This window comes from Scyliorhinus canicula, chromosome 1 (genome assembly GCF_902713615.1).
Source record: "Scyliorhinus canicula chromosome 1, sScyCan1.1, whole genome shotgun sequence".
NCBI classification, from domain to species: domain Eukaryota; kingdom Metazoa; phylum Chordata; class Chondrichthyes; order Carcharhiniformes; family Scyliorhinidae; genus Scyliorhinus; species Scyliorhinus canicula.
The window spans coordinates 275,412,041-275,438,604 of NC_052146.1; the positions used below are offsets into that span (position 1 = coordinate 275,412,041).

Below are 26,564 nucleotides of genomic sequence, written 5' to 3' on the forward strand. Positions count from 1 at the left end.
GGATGTCCAATTCACCTAACAAGCACATCTTTCGGGACTTGTGGGAAGAAACAGGAGCATACAACAAGATTAACAACTGCAATGTCATAGTTTTATCAGGAAAATAATCTGGGTGTGTATTGTATCTCGCTATGTCATTTTGGTATTGTGACATCTGGTCTCTGTTCAAAATGAGCTGACAAACCTGTTTCTGTGTAGGAATTGCATACCATTTTCATTTTGGTGCTCGATACTAGCAGTTTGTTTGCATTTGCAGATTTGTTCCAGATGTTTCATGATGTATTTAGATTCTGGGAGCAAGGACACTATATTGTAATTAGTTTTTGCGCAAATATAAAAGCATATTGGAGTGTTCCGATCCCAGTTGATGTTACAACTGGACAGGAAGATCTCAGACTGGAAACCTGGCTCAACAACTTTTATTTCCTTTTATAAAATGTAGAAGAAGCGAGTCACAAGACCATTAACTTGTTTTAACAACAAGAAAAAAAAATGAAAAAATTGAATTTTGATACAATACACCTCTCCCCTTAGCTGAACAATTACACTTGGGTTTTAAGATTAACATGGATTACAGAGTACATATTAATGTACTATAGTCACATTAAGACGGCTAGCATTGCTGCCTCACAGCGCAGGGACCCAGGTTTAATTCCTGCTGTGGGTGACGGTCTGTGTGGATTTTGCATGTTCTCCCCATGTCTGCATGGGTTTCCTCCGGGTGCTCCGGTTTCTCTCACAGTCCAAAAATGTGTAGGTTCAGTGGATTGGCCATGTTAAATTGCCCTTAGTGTCCGAAGGTTAAGTAGGGTTACGGAGATAGGGCGGGGGAGTGGGTTTAGGTAGGGTGCTCTTTCAGAGGGTAGGTGCAGACTTGATAGGTCGAATGACCTCCTTTTGCACTGTAGGAATTCTATGAATTATTAACATAATGTCCCTTTTAAGCACATCAGATGACTGTGGACAAATACAGTCTCCACACTGAACCCAAGGTGAATGTTTGTGAATGCCTCCTCGGAATCCCCCCAGATGGTTGTCGCATGAGGGTTTCCAAACTCCACTTTTTTTCCATTCTCCACTTTCCCAAACCACGCTTTAAAATCTTCTCTCATGATTATGCTTTCCCTTAGCGGTTTGCATTTTGAAATTGAGCCCAGCTTCCAAATGACACTTTAGAACAAAGCTCCGCTCCACTGTTAACAGCGAATCAAGTCCAGGATTTCACACCAACCACTTTTAGGATTTCTTATCTTGGCTGCTGTGAAAATTGCTCACAATTGCTTTAATTCTCAATTCCCAGACAGCATTAAAATGGCATCAGACATTTGGTTTACCTTTGAAGACTGCTGTCGCATTTTAAATCTGGTTACTGCAATTGTCTCTGTGACTTGGAACACTTCTTTTTTGAATTCTTCTTAACAATACATTGGTCTCTGTTCACTTAACTCCAGTTGCCTAAACATTCTACTTATCCCAATTCCCTGGTTACCTGGACTGTAACTTGTACTTTAGTAAATCTGTCTCTTTACAGATCCCATCCTATACTGTCTTTCTTCGAGCAGAGCTGAGGGACATCTACTCCATGAGGAGCAGTCTTCAACTGCCAAAAACATTTAGCTAAAACTAAAAGTATTGAGCTTTTTTTTTATCCTTACAAAGGTCTCCAGTCACTAAGCAACCCCTGCTAGTTCTATTTATTCTTCACGCCATAGCCCTCTCTAAGCAAAATAGAATCACAGTTGGAATTGAAACCAACCCTCACACATACAAACATTTCTGTCCAGCATGAGTCGAACTATAGGCTTTACCCTTCCAGGCACAGAAACATCAAATTAAACCCACTTAAAACTATACCTTATTTCTAATGTTCACCAATGTAAATGCAAATCCCTTAAAACTACCTTTGTTTTCCTAAGAGGAATATAATCAATACCGGCAGGCAACTGATTTCCCTTGCTTTGAAAATTGAACATGCTTAAACTCAACATACACTTACTACACCTTCTTTCTCAGCCAGTGGAATGGAACAGTTTGTATTATGAACTGCTGAACTTCCCATACATGTCCAACACCAGGTTGATCGACAGACTCAGTGGGCGGAATCTTATCAGCTCTGCAGAGGAGGGGTTGAAGGAAGAACTGGGAGCAAGATTTGTAAATAAAGGGTCCGGTCAGATCTGTGACCATTCCCACCACATAGTAAGCTCACTGGAGGCAGGGTCAGTGCTGGATAATAGGCTAATTAAGGAACCAATTGGGGGAAAGTTGCTAGTGCAACTTTCGGGATCTTCCCAATATTGGGGGCCAGCAGAGGGGGAGGGGTGAATGTAGGTGTGCCCCCCCCCCCCATTGAGGCAGTAAGATTTGTCTTATCTCTCCTTCATAGAATTGAATAAATGCAAGCAAACTTTTATTTCTTAAAACACATTTTGGTACATTCACATGAAATTAACTCGAAAATGCTTTCTCCGTGTCTCTCGAAGTGTCCTTGAACAAGTAGAAGCAAAAACTTCAAGATAAAAGTGACCTCAGATTTTAAAAGTCATTTCAACAGAGGCCTTTGATCCCATTCTTAAGGGAATCCTTATCTGGATTTAGCCCTTTACTTAGTTTCATTGGTTCTAATTCTCAGCTGAGACCCCCTTGATTTGTTCAGAAAAGTGTCAGTCACTTAACAGACGATTGGTTAATTAGACATTAATCAATTATCCCAAATTAATTAAGTGGCCCATGATATTTGTCCCATGTTCAAACTCCCTACGTCACGTCTGGTCTCAGCTAAGATATTGTTTCAATCTTGTTGAATGTATCTTCATATCAGATCATATCAGAACATGTAATATGTTATTTGTAACATTTAAGACAGCTAGGGACAGTATTCATACAATTGTAACTTACTCATATTATTCTACAAATTCAGTAATTTTCAGGAATCATGTTAGCTAATATTTTAAAGGACTCCCCTCTATAATTGCTGAATCCAACAGAGGCCAAAGCCCAGCAGGTACCTTGAGGCCCCAGTGTTGAATATATTTCAGAATAGGGCTGGCAGATCTTTCCTCTCTTGGCAGTAGTCAAGGGATTTTGGGAGTTTGCTGGAAAGTGGCGTTCTGGCCAAGATTAGCTGTGGTTGTATTGAATCACAGAGCTGGCTGGACAGATAGAATGGTCTATTTCTGTTCATGTTCCAATGTTCTTCCAGCAGCAGGCTGGAGGGTCATCAGTCCCTCCTCAATCCGCCCCCATTATAAAGCCACTGTAGCCAAAGCTATTCTGTGGCAGTGTTCTCCCGGCATAATGGTGGCTTGTCAACCATGACCATTCTTTATTTTCAAATTCTCAAACTTGAGAGATGCTTCCATTCTGTGGCACCTTCATGGTCCCCTAACTACCTCAGCACGGTCTACCTCTCCCAGTGGGGCTATCAGCCATCCAGAGCTATTAGCTCTCTGATTGGGTGTCCCACCTATTGAGCCCACCCATCATTCTTAATTGGGATGGCGATTGCAGAGGCCGCCTTTTCAATGGGCTGTCTCCTATAAGATCAGGACACCAGCCTGGTTATGATCTGCTTATGGTCCTGATAGCAGAAACATTTTAAAGCTGTTAAGATTCCACCCTAAGAAAATAATAAATGCCCCTGCGATCATTGTCATATTAAGTGCATTTCAACCGTTCATAGAACATAGAACACAGAACAGTACAGCACAGAACAGGCCCTTCGGCCTTCGATGTTGTGCCGAGCAATGATCACCCTACTCAAACCCACGTATCCACCCTATACCCGTAACCCAATAATCCCCCCATTAACCTTACACTACGGGCAATTTAGCATGGCCAATCCACCTAACCCGCACATCTTTGGACTGTGGGAGGAAACCGGAGCACCCGGAGGAAACCCACGCACACACGGGGAGGACGTGCAGACTCCACACAGACAGTGACCCAGCCGGGAATCGAACCTGGGACCCTGGAGCTGTGAAGCATTTATGCTAACCACCATGCTACCGTGTTCATGCCTAATATAGTCCAGTGCCACATAACAATGCAAGAAATAAGAGCCCTTCAGCCCATCGACCCTGCTCCTCCATCAATAAGATCATGGCTAATCTACTTGACCCATAATCCTCGACTCCCTTGTCTATCAAACACTGAACTCATCCTTGAAGGTATTCAATGACCCAGCCTCCACTTGTTTCTGAGAAAGAGAATTCTAAATTACAAATTACAACCAGACAAATCGACTCGAGGGAACAACAGACTGATATAGACTTCAATAAAGTAAACATTTAGCCCAGCTTACAACCCATCATTCTTACAATTTGCTGATAATGACTACTCGGTACTTACAGGCACAAAGTAAATGGTTGGAAACCTCTTCACAGAAGACCGAAAATTACCCTGGCTAAACGATGAAAGGAAATCGACTTTACCAAGCCTACAAGAAATGGACAGAATAATGAATAAACTGCAGGATGTTACACTGATATAATTCAGATCAGGAAGTTCAGGGGTATGGAAAAGGGATAGTGTAGCGGAGGGGGGGGGGGGGGGGGGGGGGGAATAGAGCAGAGGGTGTCCTTATATGCAGATGACTTGTTATTATACCTGTCGGAACCGAGTGTGTCGATAGGGGGAATACTGGAGCTGCTTCGGGTGTTTGGGTCTTTCTCAGGGTACAAATTAAATCTTGACAAGTGTGAATATTTTGTGGTGTCTCGGCCAGGGGTGGGGGAAAGGGTGGGGTGGCTGGCATTCTGTAAGGCAGGGACTCACTTTAGATACCTGGGGGAGCAGGTTGCTCAAGATTGGGGGGGGGGGGGGGGGGGGCTCCGTAGGTACATTTCTAGTTTGGTGGGGAGAGTGAAAGCCGATCTGCCAAGGTGGGATGGTCTCCTTCTGTCACTGGCGGGTCGGGTAAAATGAATGTGCTGCTGCAATTCCTGTTTATTTTTCAATGTCTGCCGATTTTCCTGTCAAAGGCATTTTTTAGAGAGATTGAAGGGGTAATTACCTCGTTCATATGGGGAGGGAAGGTGGCCAGAATTAAAAAGGTGCTACTCCAGAGTGGAAGGCAGGCAGGGGGTTTGGGTCTTCCAAACCTGATGTATTATTAACGGGCGGCAAATGTGGAGAAGGTGCGGAGCTGGGTAAGAGGGGTTGACTCCCAATGGGTCAGAATGGAGGAGAGTTTAGGTAGGGGGTCGGGATTGAAAGCGCTAGTGACAGCGCCGCTCCAGACGGCCCCGGGGAGATACTCAGGGAGTCCAGTAGTAATAGCTTCGTTGAGAATTTGGAGGCAGTTTCGACAGTACCAGGTTGGGGGCAGGGTCATGGGAAATGTCGATTCGGGGGATTTGAGCCAGGGAAGTGGGATGGAAATTTTCGCAGATGGGAGGAGAAAGGAATTAGAACACTAAAAGATTTGTTTCTTGGGGGTCGTTTTGCGGGATTGAAGGAGCTGGGAGCGAAGTATGGACTGGAGCAGGGGAAAATATTTAGATACATGCAGGTTCGAGACTTTGCCAGAAAGGAGGTACAGAGCTTCCCAGTAGAGCCGGCTTCCACATTGCTGGAGGAGGTGCTGACGACAGGGGGACTGGAGAAGATGAGCCGGCTCTTCCAGGGAGTAGAAGATGTGTGTGAACGGAGGGGGACCGCAAACCACGTTCATGCTTTGGTCCTGTCCAAAGCTGGAGGATTACTGGAAGGAGGTTTTTAGGGTAATCTCGAAAGTGTGCGTGGTGCACATGAAACTGGACTCGGGGCCCCTGGGAGGCCATATTCCGGGGGGGGGGGGGGGGGGGGGGGGGACTGTATGTGTTAATGGTGACTATGGGCGATTCCTAATTCCTTTTTGTAATTTGTTTATGTTAACATGCAGGCTAATGTCTGGGGGTTTGGTGGGAGGATGGGTTCATTGTTATTGATATGGGGATTGACATTACATTTGTTATTGATTTTTGTTTATTGTTGGGTGTAAATTTGGGAGAAAATGTGAAAAAGGAGAATAAAAAATATTTTTAAAAAAAATAATTCGGATTGGGAATCCTGATGACCCAGGCCGCAATGGTGGAGGACAAATTGTTCCACTATTCCACATCAGCATAATTCCATAACTGAATAAAACAACTTACATCCCAAATACATCTGAGGTTCTTTGTTAAAATAGTACGGTCTACAGTAAAGACAGGAATATAGGGAATTGGGGCAGGAACAGGCCATTTGGCCCGTTGAGCCTACTCCGCTTTTCAACTAAATCAAGTCTAATCTTCAATACCATTTTCCCCACCCTATCCCCATATCCCTTGATATCTTTAATATCTAGAAAACCATTGATCGCTCCTTTGAATGGGGCAGCACACTGGCACAGTGGTTAACACTGCTGTCTCACGGCACCGAGGTCCCAGGTTCGATCCCAGCACTGGGTCACTATCCATGTGGAGTTTGCACGTTCTCCCCGTGTCTGCGTGGGTTTCGCCCTCACAAGCCAAAGATGTGCAGGGTAGGTGGATTGCCATGCTAAATTGCCCCTTAATTGGAAAACAATGAATTGGTTATTCTAAATTTATTTTTTAAAAAGATCACTGTCTTGAATGTAGTCAACGGCTGGGATCTTCTGGTCCTGCCCCCACTGTGGCGGGTTGGCTTCCCATTGGCTGCCATTGGATCTTCCAGTCCCGTCATTTGCATTGTTCACTGGCCATGCTGTTGGGGAACCCACCACGAGAGACTGACTTCGGTGGGGCCAGAAGGTCCTGCCAGCAGGACCTGAAGATCCCAGCCAATGACTGAGTTTCCACAGTACCCTGGGTAGAGAATTCCAAAGATTCACCAGACTGCGAGTGAAGAAATTCCTCCTCATCTCAGTCCTAAATGGCCTACCTCTTATTATGAGATTGGGTCGAAATCCATGGCCACCTGCACCCACCCAGTCAAAACCTGTAAGGATTTTGTATGTTTGAGATCAGCTCACAACCTCCTAAATGCTGGAGAACAAAGGGCCAGCCTCCTTTTTTTTTTTAAATAATTTTTATTGGAATTTTTTACAGAAAATATAAAAATATAACAACAAGTATAGCAACAAGCAGTAATATGCAACTAACAGCCCCATAACACCCACAATTCCCCCTAACCGTAACATCACATGTATCACACTCCCCCCACCCCCCCCCCCCCCCCCCCCCCCCCCCCCCCCCCCCCCCAACAAGAGAACCATAAATTTAAATTAAATAAATCAAATTTAAATTAAATAAGCAAACATAATCAACGTCCCCCCCCCGGGTTGCTGCTGCTACTGTCCCAGTACCCTATCGTTGAGCCAGAAAGTCGAGGAAAGGTTGCCACCGTTTAAAGAACCCTTGCACCGATCCTCTCAGGGCGAATTTGACCTTCTCAAGCTTAATGAAGCCCGCCATGTCATTGATCCAGGTCTCCACGCTTGGGGGCCTCGCGTCCTTCCATTGTAGCAAAATCCTTCGCCGGGCTACTAGGGACGCAAAGGCCAGCACACCGGCCTCTTTCGCCTCCTGCACTCCCGGCTCTACCCCAACCCCAAAGATCGCGAGTCCCCATCCTGGCTTGACCCTGGATCCCACCACCCTTGACACCGTCCTCACCACCCCCTTCCAGAACTCCTCCAATGCCGGGCATGCCCAGAACATATGGGCATGGTTCGCTGGACTCCCCGAGCACCTGACACACCTATCTTCACCCCCAAAGAACCTACTCATCCTCGTCCCAGTCATGTGGGCCCTATGCAGCACCCTGAATTGAATGAGGCTAAGCCGCGCACACGAGGAGGAAGAATTTACCCTCTCCAGGGCATCAGCCCATGTCCCGTCTTCGATCTGTTCCCCCAGTTCCCCCTCCCACTTCGTTTTCAGCTCCTCTACTGACGCCTCTTCCACCTCCTGCATAAGCTTGTAGATATCGGATATCTTCCCCTCCCCGACCCAGACCCCCGAGAGCACCCTGTCACTCACCCCCCTCGCGGGGAGCGCAGGGAATCCCTCCACCTGCCGTCTAGCAAATGCCCTGACTTCAGTCGTAATGAAGTGCTTTGAAAGGTTGGTCATGAAGTGCATCACCTCCATACTCCCAGAACACCTTGATCCACGGCAATTTGCATACTACCACAACCGGTCCACAGCAGATGCCATTTTCCTGGCCCTACACTCATCCCTGGAGCATCTCGGCAACAAGGACTCCTATTCATTGACTACAGCTCTGCCTTCAATACCATAATCCCAGCCAAACTCATATCAAAGCTCCAAAACGTAGTACTTGGCTCCTCACTCTGCAACTGGATCCTAGACTTCTTGACCCTCAGACCACAATCAGTAAGAATAAACAACAACATCTCCTCCACAATAGTCCTCAATACCAGGGCCCCGCAAGACTGCGTACTTATCCCCCTACTCTACTCCCTATACACACACACCGGATCTCGAATAACGACGAGTCAGAATACAGGAGGGAGATAAAGAACATAGTAGAGTGGTGCAGCGACAACAATCTCTCCCTCGATGCCAGCAAAACTAAAGACCTGGTCATTGACTTCAGGAAGCAAAGTACTGTACACAGCCCTGTCAGCATTAACGAGGCTGAGCTGGAGATGGTTAGCAGTTTCAAATTCCTAGGGGAATTTCTCCAAAATCTCCAAAAATCTGTCCTGGTCCACCCACATTGATGCTACCACCAAGAAAGCACAACAGCGCCTATACTTCCTCAGGAAACTAAGGAAATTCAGCGTGTCCACATTATCTCTCACCAACATTTACAGATGCACCATAGAAAGCATCCTATCTGACTGCATCACAGCCTGGTATGGCAACTGCTCGGCCCAGGACCACAAGAAACTTCAGAGAGTCATGAACTCCACCCAGTCCATCACACAAATCTGCCTCCCATCCATTGACTCCATGTACACCTCCCGCTGCCGGGGGGAAAGCGGGCAGCATAATCAAGGATCCCTCCCACCTGGGCTTACTCACTCTTCCAACTTCTTCCATTGGGCAGGAGATACAGAAGTCTGAGAACACGCACAAACAGACTCAAAAACAACTTCTTCCCCGCTGTTACCAGACTCCTAAACGACTCTCTTATGGACTGACCTCATTAACACTGCACCCCTGTATGCTTCATCCGATGCCGGTGTTATGTAGTTACATTGTATACCTTGTGTTTCCCTATTATGTATTTTCTTTTATTTCCTTTTCATTTCATGTACTTAATGATCTGTTGAGCTGCTCGCAGAAAAATACTTTTCACTGTACCTCGGTACACGTGACAATAAACAAATCCAATCCAATGATGTTAATGATTCTATGCTTTCCATTGGGTGCACTGTTGTACCCTCGACTTCAGTTAGAAATCGCTGAATGTTGAAAACATGCCCTTTTAAGCTATTAGCCTTATTAAAAGCTCTTGATAAAGCAACCTCTTATTGAAGAGATATACATTTAACAGTATTATTAAGTTCATAATTACTGTTGAATAGCCTCACTATACTTGAAAAATAATTTATTTGCTGAATCATAAATTCCTCCATTATGAACAATTCACATATCATTTTTTTAAATAAATTTGTTGTAGAGATTTCAGTATCTACATTAATCCCATATTCCAATGACTTCTTTAACTTGCCGTAAAAGTTTAATTAGAAGTGAGTATTTCAGTTCTTTTTACTTCCTTGTTTGCTGTCCGTCAGAATCATTCAATATGATTGGCTGCTTGATGGCATCACTATTGCTGGATGGCAGGAGAACCCCTTGACTTGGTGGCAAATTCAAAGTGACATCTTAAAGAAGAAACCTACATGACAGTAATCGAAAGAAATTTGCGGGAAATTGTCTTCAACGTCAGCAAGGAGTGCGATCACTTTTCAGCTGACCGCGAAATCTGAGCCATAAGGTCAAGGTCAAAAAACTAGAAAATTCAACTCATATGACTGGGATGTTTAATTGTGGATGCACTATTTGATTTTGCTTTATGTATTCATTCATTGGATGTAGGTGTCACTGTCTAGGCAGCATTTATTGCTATTGGATAAAATATAACCAATAATCAATTTTTAAAATGTAACGTACAATAATAATGACATAAAAATTAAATGAAAACTTTATTTCACAAAGTGCTCAACCTCTGCACAGAGCAGCAGTTATATTTTTGATGAAGCCAGGAAGATAGCACTTAATAGTTACTGCCAACTGTCTGCCATGCTTAGAAACACTAATATAAGGAAAATTGTCATGTACTTGCAAGCAGCCAAAAATATTTCTCAGAAGTAATACAAGCAGAGCAGGCATATAATCACTGTCAATCATTAAGCTTATGTAAAACAAGATTTTATCACTAACATTTTAAAGGCCACATGTCACTTCTGGTCAATGACACATTCTATAAAAAATGAGACTAAGAATTGAAAAGTTCAGATTGGCTGAAAGGATGATCAAATTGGACACTTTTTTATTGTCTTTTTAATGGTTCAATGCCAAAATTGGATTTATTGTTCCCTTACTAAGTTGTCTCAGTCTTTCAATGTTAAAATGACAAATATCTTTCACATTATTAGTCTCTTTCAGTTGTTATTTTGTTGAATTGCTGGTCAGAGGTTGTCTGTTGTATTGAACTCTCTACATGTGACAATATTAAAGGTTTGCCCCTGTGGCACTGTGAAAGTTTGCTCCAATGCGCTCATGATATTCTGTCCCCGTGACATTCGAAAGTTCCAGTAATATAGTAAAAGTTTGATCCAGCGACACTGGAAAGTTATACACTGATACCGGTTGAAAGGGCTGGATTCTCTGATTCTGCAGCTATGCCCGCAAGATCCATCTGGTCTTACAACCAAAAAGTTTGCGCCATGCCCGCACCAATCCACCGCATGGTATGGAGGCTAGCAGCCACGCTACGTAAAGTCCCTGGCTTAACCTGTGGATACGGCCGCAGAATGGCCTGGTCCGTGACCACACATGCGCATGGCAAACGCTGCGTTGTACAACATGGCCTGCCAAAAAACTGAAAAACCAATGTAACTCCCCTCACCATCCCCGGACCACCCCCCACCAGTTCCCCCCCAGCCCCCGCCGAAGCCACCCCTGCCAGCGGAACTGCTCCACCCAACTGTGGCGGCGCTGGACTCGGCCCATTGGGGCGGAGCATCTGGGGAGGGCCTCAGGTAACGTCCAGAGGCCGTCCCGACGGCGTGAGGCCTACTCCTCGAGTATGCCGTTTGGAGGGGGCGGATCATCGGAAAAACACCGCCGCCCCCGATTCCAGCGTAAAAACACATTCTCCGGCTGATCGCCGAACGCAATTTTGGCGTCGGCCATCGGAGAATCCAGCCCTATGTTCTCCTGCCGGAGCTGATTACAACTAGTTTGTGATCCCCCTGGGAGCGCAAACCGGTAAGCAATTCAGTGTTCAACACTATGCAGATTTATGCATGGCTTAGAATATGAATGATTCTCAGGGAATCCTGCTATCGAGCCACCATGTTGAGTGGGTGACCCAATAGCAAGGCCCCCAGGCCGGCAGTGAGTGCATCCATCAAAGAGAGGTAAGTGTGTTCCAAGCACTAGGTGCAGTCCAACCATTCAATGTGTGATTTCACTGCACTTACCTCTCTTTGATGTAGTCAATGTTTAGAAACATTGGGGTTCCACCACTTAGGCCACTGAATCATGAAAGGAGATTAATGAATCAAAGCTTCAGATAGTTTATGGAAGCTGTCAATCACAGAGCACTATTAGAAAGCTATGAATGGCTTGCAGCTAATGGATCTGTGGAAACAAGACACAGGTCACAGATGTTCACCTTTGAGGAATGGGCATGTGGAGCTTCAAGGTAAGTGTTCCAGCTGTAATTCCTCTCGCTGGTCCTGTCTGGACTGCTCTCTAGCTTCCAGTCAGGGGTCTCTTTTCTGGGAAGGGGCCTGTGCCAGGGAGGAGACTGTGGGAGAGGTGCCTTGATGCAGGGGTCCCTGTGGAGGTTCCCCTAATGAGGAGATCCCTGTGGGGGGAGGGGGTCCCTTGGAGATTCCCCCTATTACAGGGGTTCTGGGGGTGTCCCACTATTACAGGGGTTCCGGGTGAGGGGGGGGGGGGGGTCCATCATGGAGAGGCAGTGCATTGTTGGGGGGAGAGTGGCGCTCAGATGCGCTAGGATGGTCTCTACCAGCGTGTCCCTGGCAAGATCCACCACACCAGGGACACGCTGGTAGAGACGCCAAGTGATCCGTGCCTATGTGTTCCTGGCCACAGGCACCGGAGAATCAGGGAAGGCTGAAGCATTGGGCACCAGGCCGCTAAATAGATGCATATGGGTCATTAAGACCCATATGCATTTATTTATATCCCTCCACTGGTGCGTATCGTGCATCTTGTTCACACTGTGAGGGAGGCGGGCGGAGAATCGCATTCGGGTGCCGATCCTGATTTTTCCCCGTCGCCCGATTTTCTGTCCATCGTGGAACACAATCCGGGTGTCCTGGGACGGAAAATCCCACCCAAGTTAATTACTTATTTTTCCACTAACAATTTGACAACACTTACTTCAAAATGGTATCTTATAAACCTTTTTCTCAAGGCTTCTAAGCGGCTCCTCTTCGACCTCCAGACTACACCACACTACCCCTCCAAAAACACAACCTCTTATACCAGGTATGAAATGCCATGAAAGATCCACCACAAAGAAGTATTTACAATGGACTGGACATAGCTAAATATATGTCTTAGGTGGTTATGTGCAGATCTTTTGTTACCAATTTCACTTAACAATAATCTTTATTATTGTCACACGTAGGCTTACATTAACACTGCAATGACATTAATGTGAAAATCCGCTAATCGTCACATTCTGACGCCTGTTCGGGTACACAGAGGCAGAATTCAGAATGTCCAATTCACCTAACAAGATACCAATTGTGAGAGCGAGCCGCATTGGTCTTAGAAGAACAGCATTGGTGGAGAGGGTCTGGAATAGGACCCACCAACATGAGTGAGAATTACACCCTGATTGGCGGCAACCTCAAGGAAAGATACACAGAGCTGAATAAAATATAAGCGCCTTCTGAAAGATAAGAGCATCGGAATGAGAACGTATTAGATTAAAACAAAGTTTGATTGAACTAAAATCAGACTGCTGCTGCATTTTGTTTGATTAGATGTGTTATCATAAGACTGCCCTCACACTTACTTGGCTGTCGACTTTCCGAACACAGGAGTTTTGAGGTTGTGAGATGTTGCAGTTAAGGTGCTCTGGAAAAGATTTTTGATAAAATAAATCTTTACAAAATCATCATGCATTTAGTAACATAGAATTCCGTATTCATTTCTCTCATCTGTACACTATCTATCTTTTTTATGTATAGCATCTGTTATCACACACTCCTGTAAATCCTGCAATGTTTCTGTCTCATTCTTAATCGTAGGCAAATTTACTTTAATCTAGGCAAATTTACTTTAATCTAGGCAAATTTACGAGTTAAAAGTTATTCGTTTTCAGTGTCTGACTCCCAACACAATCCTGCTTTCTGTTTTCTCAATAGCTGCAGCATAAGGCAAACCACAAAATAAAACAATTAGATTGCTTCAAGTTAGCTGCTAATGTAGGATAGGTTAAACTTTTTAAATAGAGCTACTCACAGCTTGAATAATTTACCTCCTACTCTCACAGACGCAAAGCAATCTTGGCATGCTGTGCTTTTCAGATCCCTCTCAAAAAGGACGGACAAGATCCAGTGTCTCCATTTGTTAATTGACATGTTAATCAAACAAACAAGGGGTTTTCATCTTCAACCTGACTTGTAAGTGACCTTAACATTCAGAATTACACTTAAAGGGAAAAACACATCAATTCTATTTTCCACGGTGCAATGTTCTGCATGGCGGCACAGTGGATAGCAATGCTGCCTCACAGCTCCAGGGTCCCGGGTTCAAATCCGGCCTCGGGTGACTGTGTGGAGTTTGCACTTTCTCCCCGTGTCTGCGTGGGTTTACTCCGGGTGCTCCGGTTACCTCCACAGTCCAAAGATGTACAGGTTAGGTGGATTGGCTATGCTAAAATTGCCCCTTATTGTACAAAAGATTAGGTGGGGTTACTGGGTAATGGGTACCGGGTGGATGCGTGGGCTTAAGTAGGGTGTTCTTTCCAAAAGCCAGTGCAGACTCAATGGGCCAAATGGCCTCCTTCTGCAGTGTAAATTCTATGATTTTATGGTTCCTGTCCTTATGAAACTGTGCATTCTCTGACCACAGAAGCTTTACCAATACGGTTTATTAAAACATCATAATTTCTTTGTGATTCTTTCCTGGCAAATCCTGCAAATTTGTCAAACATACAATTTTTTGCATCATAGAAAATCATGGAATGGTTACACACAGGAGTCCATTTGGTCCATCATGGGCGGGATTCTCCGACCCAGAATCGCTGGGTGGGGGCAGTGTGAATCCCGCCCGCGCTGAATTCTCCAGCACCGGAGATTCGGCGAAGGCGTAAATCTCGCCGCGCCAGTCAGCGCGCCCCCCCCCCCCCCCCCCCCCCCGGCAATTGTCCGGCCCGCAATGGGCCGAAGTCCTGCTGCTGTAATGCTGGTCCCGCCGCCGTGAATTAAACCACCTCCCTAACCGGCGCGGGCGGGTTCCGGGGTCCTGGGGGGGGCGCGGAGCGTTCCGGCCCCGGGCGGTGCCCCCATGGTGGCCTAGCCCGCGATTGGGGCCCACCGATCCGCAGGCGGGCCTGTGCTGTGGGGGCACTCTTTCCCCTCCGCATCGGCCGTGTCAGCCTCAGCGATGGCCGACGTGGTGACCCCCCCCCTACGCATGCGCGGGGATGATGTCAGCAGCCGCTGACGCTCCCGCGCATGCGCGGACTTCCGCTGGCCGGCGGAGTCCCTTCGGCCCCGGCTGGCGTGGCGCCAAAGGTCTTCCACGCCGGCCGGCGGGACGCAGACCACTGCGGCGCGGGCCTAGCCCCTAAAGGTGAGGGCTTGGCCCCTAAAGGTGCGCAATTCTACATGGTGAAGCTGGAGCAGGAGCGTGCCAGGAGGCGGCAGAGTCTACCTTAGAGGAGCGTGCCGTAGGCAGTCAGGTGGCAGCTGCCCAGGCTGGAGGGCCGCCCGCACGACAGGACGAGGAGGAGAAGGAGGAAGAGGTGGTGGTGGTGCCACGGCGATGGAGACGCCCGACGAGGTCCCGTGTGTACCGGCCACACTCGTCGTACCAGGAACTCATGGACCGGGCATGCAGGAGGATACTCCGCATGAGCCGGGACACAGTAGTCCATATCAGCCACCTGATGGCACACCTGGCACCGCGTGGCACTGGGGGAGGACACCCTCTCCCCGTGGCTGTCAAGGTTACGGTGACCCTGAACTTTTATGCCACGGGGTCATTTCAGGGGCCGAATGAGGACCTGATCGGCATCTCCCAGGCGTTGGTGCACCGGCACATCTGTGCAGTGACAGACGCCCTGTATGCCATTGCGGACCGCTACATCCAGTTCCCTGTGGACCGGGCCAGCCAGGATGCCTGGGCAGCGGGCTTCGCTGCTGTGGCCAGCTTGCCCATGGTTCAGGGGGCGATCGATGGGATGCACATCGCCATGCGCCCACCTGCGGATAACAGGGCCGTGTTCACGAATAGGAAGGGGACCTATACCATGAACGTGCAGGATGGTCTGTGACTACCGCATGAGGACCCTGCACGTCTGCGCCTGGTACCCAGGCAGTGCACATGACTCATCCCTATTGGCGCAATCTTTCATCCCCACCACGCTCGAGGGTCGCCTCCCCCCCCCCCCCCCCCCTCCCCCCCCCGGCTGAGGGGCTGGTTGCTGGGCGACAGGGCTTACCCGTTGCGGCCGTGGCTGATGACGCCTATATGGAGGCCACACACATTTGCGGAGAACCGCTATAATGATGCCCATGCAGCGACCAGGGGTTTGACAGAGAGGTGCTTTGGGCTGCTGAATATGCGCTTCAGGTGCCTGAACCACTCTGGAGGGGCCCCTCCTGTACCCATCAGATCGGGTCGGCCGGATCATTGTGGTCTGCTGCGTCCTGCACAACATAGCCCAGCAGAGGGGCGATGTGCTGCAGGAAAGGGAGGGGGAAGGGGTGGAGCAGCAAGATGAAGCGTAGACTTCCCCAGATGAGAAGGTTGGGGGCAATGGTCAGGACAGGCGGGCTGGACATGGACGGGAGTCTGCCCACCGTTACCGGCTGGGCCAGCGGGCACGAGACAGATTGATAGCCGCCCGGTTCACGGGCTAGGGGGGTGTGGGAATTGCTGAGTATGGGCACAGAGTGCACACTACGCCACCAGCCTACCACCCTCGCCCAACCCACCCAACACCAACCACCCTCACCCCACCCGCATGCACACTAACCCTCCATTGCACATCCACCTGCGGCACAACAGGCCGGGCTCACACGGTTGCTGGTGGAAGCGTGTCTATTGGAGGCTGTGGTGGTATGACTAGGAGGTTTACGGTACCTCAGAGTAGTGCTGCCATTGGTGCAGAGGACTCGCTGCCCATTGGCTCAGGTAGGTCATGTGTCTATCTGCCAATTGGCTGAGGTCAGTCATGTGACTGCTCGCCGATTGGCTGAGAGGTCGGTAGCCCCTCCTACGAGGCGGGGTATAAGAACCCGTAGCAGCCGGCAGTCGGCCTCTCTCTGTAAGTCGACTGCCGGGCACACAACTAGTTCATTAAAGCCTGATATTTGGAACTTCTTCACGACTCGAGTCCAATTTAATGAACTAGAATTTGGAAATGAAGCTTCGGATCAAACCAGACTGCCTCCACGTCAGCCCGCATGCTACAAACGCGTCAGCAACTTTTAAACATTGGCTGGTGTGCTTCAATAGTTACCTCACCACTACAGACAATCAACCAACAAAGGAGCAGAAACTCCACATCCTCCACTCGTGCGTGGGCACCGCCGTTTATTCGATGATAGAGGATGAACAGGACTATGACGCAGCCACGGATCTCCTGAAAGGACATTTTCTCAGGCCTGTAAACCAAGTCTACGCGCGGCACCTCCTGGCAACAAGGCAACAGTTCCCCGGTGAGTCCCTTGATGAGTTTTATCGAGCCCTCATTATCCTGGGGAGAAATTGCGCCTGCCCGCAAGTTACCGCGGCAGATCACACTGAACTGCTAATCAGGGATGCCTTTGTCGCAGGCATGCAATCCTCTCGGATACGCCAGCGGCTCCTAGAGAAGGACACTTTGAGCCTCATTGAGGCACGGACCCTCACATCCACCCTGGAGGTTGCCGACCGAAACGCCTGCGCATATGCCCCCGGCCACGCGGCGACCCCTTGGGCAACTTGGCACGCACCTCCCCTCACCCCTGCCGATTCCGACCCCCCCCAGGCCTGCGCTTCGGGACACCCCGATAAGCCCACGGGGCCCCGCTGTTATTTCTGTGGCCAGGCCAAGCACCCCCGCCCGCGCTGTCCAGCCCGCTCCGCAGTCTGCAAGAGCTGCGGGAAAAAGGGCCACTACTCTGTGGTCTGCCAGTCCAGGTCGGTTGCTGCTGTTCCGCGCAGCGACCGCGGATCATCCCCCCCGCGCCCCCCCAAGGCCCCAGGCGGCCCACAGACCTCTCTGCCCCCACTCCCAGCCACCACGAGTGACCCACGGACACCACCATTTTGGGGCCCTGACGTCACGTGTGGACCCCGGGCGCCACCATTTTGGGGCCCCGGGTCCACGTGCGAGCCACGGGCGCCGCCATTTTGGGGCCCCGACTCTACGTGCGGGCCCTGGGCGCCGCCATTTTGGGACCCAACTTCACGTGTGGCCGACGGACACCACCATCTTGGGTCGGCACGGAGGACCCCACCAGTGAATACTCCATGGGAGAAGGAAGGAGTTTGCTGAAGGAAGGAGTCATTGAGGCCAGCAACAGTCCCTGGCGAGCCCAAGTGCTGGTGGTTAGGACTGGAGAGAAAAACCGGATGGTCATTGACTACAGTTAGACCATCAACAGGTTTACGCAGCTGGACGCGTATCCTCTCCCCCGTATCTCCGACCTGGTTAACAGGATCGCGAAGTACAAAGTCTTCTCCACGGTGGACCTTAAGTCCGCCTACCACCAGTTCCTCATCCGCGCGAGTGACCGAAAGTACACTGCGTTCAAAGCGGATGGGCGACTCTACCACTTTCTAAGGGTTCCATTCGGTGTCACAAATGGGGTCTCGGTCTTCCAACGGGAGATGGACCGAATGGTTGACCAACACGGTTTACGGACAACCTTCCCGTATCTCAACAATGTCACCATCTGCGGCCACGACCAGCAGGACCATGGCACCAACCTCCAAAAATTTCCCCGTACCGCAAAACTCCTTAACCTCACATACAATAAGGATAAGTGCATGTTTAGCACCGACCGTCTAGCCATTCGCGGCTACGTAGTGCGTAACGGAGTGATAGGCCCCGACCCCGAATGCATGCGCCCCCTAACGGAACTCCCTCTCCCCAACTCCCTCAAAGCCCTCAAACGCTATCTGGGCTTCTTTTCTTATTATGCTCAGTGGGTCCCGAACTACGCCGACAAAGCCCGCCCCCTCATCCAATCCACCATGTTTCCACTGTCGATGGAGGCCCGCCAGACCTTTAGCCGCATCAAAGCAGACATTGCAAGGGCCATGATGCGTGCTATCGACGAGTCCCTCCCATTCCAGGTCGAGAGTGACGGGTCTGACGTAGCTCTGGCGGCCACCCTGAACCAAGCGGGCAGACCCGTGGCCTTCTTTTCCCGGACACGCCACGCTTCCGAACTCCGCCATTCCTTGGTGGAAAAGGAGGTACAGGCCATAGTTGAAGCTGTGCGATATTGGAGGCACTATCTGGCCAGCAGGAGATTCACCCTCCTCACAGACCAGCGGTCAGTGGCCTTTATGTTCGATAATGCACAGCGGGGCAAGATCAAAAACGACAAGATCTTGCGGTGGCGGATCAAGTTGTCCACGTACAACTACGATATCTTGTATCGTCCTGGGAAGCTCAACGAGCCTCCTGATGCCCTGTCCCGCGGTACCTGTGCCAGCGCGCAGGTAGACCGCCTCCGCACCCTCCACGCGGACCTCTGCCATCCAGGGGTAGCCCGCTTCTACCATTTCATTAAGACCCGCAACCTACCCTACTCCATTGAGGAGGTCAGGACTGTAACTAGGGACTGCCACATTTGCGCAGAGTGCAAGCCGCACTTCTACCGCCCCGAGCAAGCGCATCTTCTAAAGGTGTCCCGCCCCTTTGAACGTCTCAGCATGGACTTCAAGGGTTCCCTCCCCTCCAACAACCGCAACATATACTTTCTAAGTGTGATTGACGAGTACTCCCGCTTTCCTTTTGCCATCCCCAGCCCTGCATGACCACAACCACCATCATCAAGGCCCTCCTCTCCATTTTCTCCCTGTTTGGTTACCCCGCGTACATCCACAGCGACCGGGGGTCCTCTTTCATGAGTGACGAGCTGCGTCAATTCCTGCTCAGCAGGGGCATCGCCTCTAGCAGGACGACCAGTTATAACCCCCGGGGTAACGGACAGGTCAAGCGGGAGAACGGTACGGTCTGGAAGACCGTCCTACTGGCCCTACGGTCCAGAAATCTCCCTATCTCCCACTGGCAAGAGGTCCTCCCAGACGCCCTCCACTCGATTCGGTCTCTCCTCTGTACTGCCACGAACCAAACACCTCATGGACGTCTTCTGGTTTTCCCAGGAAGTCGTCCTCAGGATCCCCGCTCCCGACCTGGCTGATCACCCCCGGGCCCATCCTGCTCCGGTAGCATGTGCGGGTGCACAAGTCCGACCCGTTGGTTGACAGAGTCCAGTTACTCCACGCTAACCGGCAGTACGCGTACGTGGAGTATCCCGACGGGCGGCAGGACACGGTCTCCCTTCGGGACATGGCACCCGCCGCCGTGCAGCCACAACCCCCCACACCAACCCCCCCCCCCCAGTTCCAACCCCCCCACCGGCGCCCCCGCAACCCAGCGCACAGGAACCCTCTCCCCCGGCCAGAGCTTCGCTAGCACCGACCAGGGGTACAGACACAGGACCACGACCGCCGCTCCCGGAGACACGGGCGACCACCGCTCCAACGTCATCGGCGCCGCTGCGCAGGTCCAGCAGGACATTGAAGGCACCCGTCAGACTGATCGAGTCGATTTGATGTTCCACTGGACTTTTTGTCAGACTGTTCGCGTTGTTCAGCGTTCCCTTGTACACTGTTGCATCTTCCTTTTCGTTTTTTTTTTTTTTTTTGCTTGTTTGTTCCTCGATTGTTCATAAGTGCATTGTGCGCGGCATTGTTGTTCTTTTGTACATTCGTCGCGGGCCAGTGGGCAGCCACCAGACATCGCGGTACACCCCGTTCTCTCTCGTCATACTACAGTTCGACGGCTCCCCACCTTTTCTCCTCTCCTCGTCTCCCCCCCCCCGGCTTCTTTCTCCACAAGGGGTGAATGTGGTGGTATGACTAGGAGGTTTATGGTACCTCAGAGTAGTGCTGCCATTGGTGCAGAGGACCAGCTGCCCATTGGCTCAGGCAGGTCATGTGTCTCTCTACCAATTGGCTGAGGTCAGTCATGTGACTGCCCGCCGATTGGCCGAGAGGCCAGTAGCCCCTCCTATGAGGCGGGTTATAAGAACCCGTAGCAGCCGGCAGTCAGCCTTTCTTTGTAAGTCGGCTGCCGGGCACACAACTAGTTCATTAAAGCCTGATATTTGGAACTTCTTCACGACTCGAGTTCAATTGATGGTGCATCAGAGGCCATGGAGGATGATGATAACCCACTCTGTGATGAGCTCTGGGCTCTACGTCGTTGGACAATGTCTGACCCATGGCCACAGTACCACCCTCCACTGGGACCGCCCCTGCATGCGGCCGTGACACTGCAGCGCACGGTCCTGTCGTCTGCCCGGGGGGTGGCGAGGGCATCCTGGGGGGAGGGGGGACATGCTCACCCCTGAGGCTGACGTTCTATCACCCCTCACACACACACTGGCACTCACCTCACACCACACCCCCGCACGCATCGGACAGAGCACAAAGGCAGCTTCTGTAGGTGTGAAAGTGATTTCAATAACAAACAGTTCATACACATTCCCTAGCCCCAGAACTAATCTGTGCCCCGCACACGTGCCAACTTACTCAGTGTCTAATTGTTTGGCCTTACGGGCCCTATGACTATGTCTAGGTAGTTCCCCAGACGGTACAGCAGAACTGGAGGTGGACTCCTGTGATTCCTGCCCTGTGACTAGGGATCCCTTTGGCAGCCGTTTCCCGGCCTTGATGGGCCAGGCTACGGCTCGGGCAATTGGGATGGCGAGCTGCCAGCCTGTCCTGCCCGTTGCCCACCAGATGCACCTGGGACGGAAGGGTTGGGGGGGGGGGGAGTTCGAGGTGTGGTGGTGTTCCGGGACCTCCCCAAGAGGGGGACCCGGAACGAGCCCCAGCACCTCCTCCTCCCTTGGGATGCCCGATGGCCCCCGGGCCTCTACATGGGTCGGGGATGCGGACAGACCGAGCACTCGACACCCCCCTCCCAACACCTGGCGCTGCCAGTCCTGGAGGCCCCGGTATCAACAAGGATCTGCAAATTTAAGCCATGGAGCTCAGGGAGTTGACCATCCCTGTCTGTGTCTGGGCGACGCCGGCCAGCACATGGGCAATGGCGCAGATGCCCTGAGCGATGGCCTGTAGAGACGGGGCCATTACCTGCTGAGACTGGGCCACGGTATTGAGCGCCTCTGCGATCTACTGCTGGCTCTGGCTCATGGCTGCCTGTGAGAGGGCAGCCATACCCTAGGCCACAGACGCCACCTGCACGGAAAGCCCCACACCTGGCATACTGTGACCCATGTCTGACACCGTCGCACCCATTGCCTCCACCGAAGACGCCACCCGTGCATGTCAGCCTGGGTGGCACCCATATCCCCTTCCCCCATATACCCCATCCCCCATATAGGTATATGGGGGGAAGGGGGATATGGGGGAAGGGAGATATGGAAGGATATGGGGGAAGGGGGATATGGGGGGAAATGGGGGAGGGGGATATCGGGGAAGGGGGATATGGGGAAGGGGATATGGGGAAGGGGGATATGGGGGAAGGGGATACGGGGAAGGAGGGATATGGGGAAGGGGATATGGGGAAGGGGATATGGGGGAAGGGGGATACAGGGGAAGGGGGATACGGGGAAGGAGGGATATGGGGGGATATGGGGGAAGGGAGGATACAGGGGAAGGGGGGCTACGGGGAAGGAGGGATATGGGGGGGGTGTGGGGGAAGGGGGGATACAGGGAAAGGGGGGATACTGGGAAGGAGGGATATGGGGGAAGGGTGGGTATGGGGGTATGGGGGGAAGGTGTATATGGGGGAAGGGCCCAAAAGCCCCACATCCAGTTTCCACACCGGCCTCTGCGCTACCCCCTTCTCCAGTACCATATCCACCCAATGCGGAGCGTGATCTGAACTGCAATTGCCGAGTATTCCGACCCCTTGACTCTAGCCAGCAATGCCTTTCCCACCACAAAAAAGTTGATCCACGAGTATATCCTATGGACTGCTGAGAAAAACGAGTACTCCCGTTCCCCTGGGTTCAGGAACCTCCAAGGGTCCACCCCTCCCATTTCCACCATTAGCCCAGCCAGCGTCTTCGCGCCCCCTCCCCCCCCCCCTCGATGGGACCAGCGAGCACGGCGTGATCTGTCCAACCTTGGCTCCTGCACCAAGTTCCAGTCTCCCTCTCCCCCCACAATCAGCTCGTGTGTGTCCAAGTCAGGAATGGCCCCAAACACCTTCTTCGCGAATACCACATCGTCCCAGTTGGGACCGTATAACAGGGCCACTAATCTGCCCTCTAATGCCCCTGTCACAATAACATATCTACCCCCCTGATCTGCCACCACCTTCTCCATCTGGAAGCGTACCCTTTTGCTGACCAACACCGCTACCCCTCGAGCCCGTCCATCAAATCCAGAGTGAAACACTTGGCTAACCCAACCCTTTTTAAGTCTCACCTGGTCCTTCACCCTCAAGTGAATCTCCTGCAGCATTGCCACATCGGCTTTCAAACTTTGAAGATGCGCAAGCACCCTTCACCTCTTGACTGAGCCTCCTAACCCTCTCACGTTCCACGTGGCTATCCTTACTGGGGGTCTCTCCCCCCCCCCCCACCTTTCTTATCCACCATCATCATTTCACCGGGCCCTGCCCCATAAGCCTGACCCGCCCCTGTCCATTGTTGACATTGAACGCCTTCCCCCCCTCCCAAGAACCCCCCCTACCTTTCCCCCAGAAAAACATCGCCCAGCATCAATCCCTTCCCTTCCCATCGCTCGCCTCGTAGGCCCATTGAAGCCTGCTATCCAGGCTCCAACGTCCACAGCCCTCCTCTCACCTCACCTCCGTCCACTAGCTGACTTCAGTTAGCTAGCGTAGGTGTCTGCCCTGCCAAGACATCCCCTTGCACACTGTCCAGATAAATAATTTTAAAAAAATACAAAACCAACAATCCAACCCATACAATTCACTAATATAACATTTAACCATCGCAATACAGAACGCCAATCAATCCACCATTAACTTAAACGCTTTAACAATGCAAAGAGAAGTAAATTACAACACACATCAGTAAACAGAAAGTTGTAGCATTTATACATTTTCCAGCTGCTCAAACACAGTCCACGGTCTCTCTTCCAATTCCGCTCCTCACGTCTGTCCCAAGCCTTCTGCCCTCACGAACACCTCAACCGCCTTCGCTGTCTCAAAATAAAAGTTTTTGGCGTTATACGTTACCCTCAACTTCGCCAGGTACACCATACCAAATCGCACCCCCTTCTTGTACAATGCCGCCTTCACTCGCCCAAACGCCGCTCGTCTTTTTGCCAACTCCACCATCAAGTCCTGGTAGATCCAAACCGCAGTACCATCCCACAGCACCTCACGCTTCTGCTTCGCCCAGCTTAATACCTTCTCCTTCGTGCAGAACTTATGGAAGCAGATAATTACTGCTCTTGGCAGCTTGTTCACTTTGGGCTTCGGCCTTAATGACCGATAAGCTCGGTCTAGTTCGTACCGGGAGGGGTTCTCACCCTCCCCCATCAGCTCCGCCAACTTCTTAGCGAAGTATTGTGTTGGCCTTGGGCCCTCTGTCCCTTCGGGCAAGCCCACAATTCTCAAATTGTACCGCCTTGAGCGGTTCTCCAAGTCTTCGCTCGGAGTCCTCTGTCAACCTCCACCACCCGCCGCAGCTCGTCCCCCATCGAGGTGACCTGGTCGCTGTGTCGTGACATGGCCTCCTCCACTTCCTTCCTCTTCTCACCCTGCTCTCTCACCTCGGCCGATGCCTTTGTCACCACCACCCTCACCGGGGCGATTGCCTCCTCCACCAATGACTTCAATGCGACCACCGTCTCCTTCCTCAAGGCCTCCATGTGCCTCGCGAACTGCTTTTCCAGCTCCACCACCATCACCTCGGTCATCTTCTCCACCGTAAGTAGTGCGGCCCCGCCTTGCGGTTCGGCTTCCGCCATCTTGTCAGCACTTTTGCTCGTCCTCTCATTCAGCGGCGAACCCACGTTTCCTCCTTTCTTCGACGCTGCTCTTCGCATCCTTTAGCGGCTTATTGTTTTTTCTTCCTTTTCTCTTCTCTCCCCTTCCACCCTCCTGACCTTCATCAATCTGAATTATTCTTTTTTTTTTTAAAAAACAATTTTTCTTCTTTCACACACAAAAAAAGGGAAAAGAGGAGAGAAAAAAAAACTTTCACCGAACTTCTTTAAACCTTCTTTCTTTCTCCTCTTCATTCCCCCAGGGCTCCCCTGGGACCGGACTTCAGCCTTCTTACCATCCTAGGTAGGGGCCATCCGATGTGGGACACCCCACCTACATTGCACCCTGACCTCGGACCTGCCGCCTCGGCCTCCTTGTAGCTCCGCCTCCGCTGCTCCGACCTCCACGCCGCGCTGGGCCCAGCGCCTCAGCCCCCGCCGCCCGACACCCGCGCGGGGTTCTTCAACGGTTTTTAAACCAGCCCCGCTAGCTGCCCGTGACGGCCCCAAAGGCCGACGATAGTCGGGGGGTGAGTGAAGACTTGGGGAAATGCCCAAAATCGCCGCAAATCGTGGCCACTGGCAGGAGCTCTTCTTGCTGCAGCCGCCCTGCTCGCCTACGCCTAACTGGCGGATGTGTTAGCGGACATCTTAAACCTCTCCCTACTCCGTGCCGAGGTTCCCACCTACTTCAAGAAGTCCACCATCATACCGGTGTCAAAGAGGAACCAGGCAATGTGCTGCAACGACTACTGTCCGGTGGCCTTGACATCTATCATTATGAAATGCTTTGAGAGGTTGGTCATGTGACATGTCAACTCCATACTCCCAGAATGCCTTGATCCACTGCAATTCGCATACCGCCACAACCGGTCCACAGCAGATGCATCTCTCTGGCCCTATACTCATCACTAGAGCATCTCGACAACAAGGACAGACTCTTATTTATTGACTACAGCTCCATCTTCAACATGATAATCCCAGACAAGCTCATACAAAGCTCCAAAACCTAGGACTGGGCTCCTCACTCTGCATCCTTGACTTTCTGATCCACAGACCACAATCAGTAAGAATGAACAACAACACCTCCTCCAAGATAGTCCTCAATACCGGGGCCCCGCCAGGCTCTGTACTTAGCCCCCTACTATACTCTCTATACACACACGCTAACGTGGCAAAATTTGGCTCCAACTCCATCTACACGTTTGCTAATGATACCACCGTAGTGGGCCGGATCTTGAACAACGGTAGTCAGAATTCAGGAGGGAGATAGAGAACCGAGTGGAGTGGGGTAACTGCAACAATCTCTCCCTCAACATCAGCAAAACTAAAGAGCTGGTCATTGACTTCAGGAAGCAAAATATTGTACACACTCCTGTCTGCATCAATGGTGCCGAGGTGGAGATGGTTGACAGCTTCAAATTCCTAGGTGTGCACATCACCAACAATCTCTCCTGGTCCACCCACGTCGATGCTACCACCAAGAAAGCACAACAGCACCGAAACGTCCTCAGGGAACTAAGGAAATTTGGCATGTCTACACTGACTCTCACCAATTTGTACAGATGCACCATAGAAAGTGTCATATCTGGCTGCATCACAGCCTGGTATGGCAACTGCTTGGCCCAAGACCGTAAGAAACTACAAGAGTCGTGAACACAGCCCAGTCCATCACGCGAACCCACCTCCCATCCATTGACTCTGTCTACACCTCCCGCTGCCTTGGGAAAGCGAGCAGCATAATCAAAGAGCCCTCCCACCCTGGTTATTCACTCTTCCAACTTCTTCCACCGGGCAGGAGGTAAAAAGTCTGATAATATACACAGACCCAAAAACAGCTTCTTCCCCGCTGTCACCAGACTCCTGAATGACCCTCTTATGGACTGAACTGATCTCTTTACACATCTTCTCTATTGAGTAGTACTGCACCCAATGTCTGTGCCTATGTATTTACTTGTATATTTATGTATGTCCTAGGTTTTTTTTCAC

At 50.7% G+C, this 26,564-nt stretch overlaps 1 protein-coding gene across 1 annotated transcript in view; it reads right to left on the minus strand.

Annotated features, from left to right (window-relative positions):
* The window catches only part of stpg4 (sperm-tail PG-rich repeat containing 4), a 111,403-nt gene that overhangs the window by 59,558 nt on the left and 25,281 nt on the right, over nucleotides 1–26,564 (minus strand). The window contains exons 4-5 of the mRNA XM_038819472.1: nucleotides 13,201–13,262; nucleotides 4,351–4,438 (exon numbers count right to left, since the gene is read on the minus strand). Coding sequence (XP_038675400.1) covers nucleotides 4,351–4,438; nucleotides 13,201–13,262 — 150 coding nt within the window. The remainder of the gene's footprint in view (nucleotides 1–4,350; nucleotides 4,439–13,200; nucleotides 13,263–26,564) is intronic.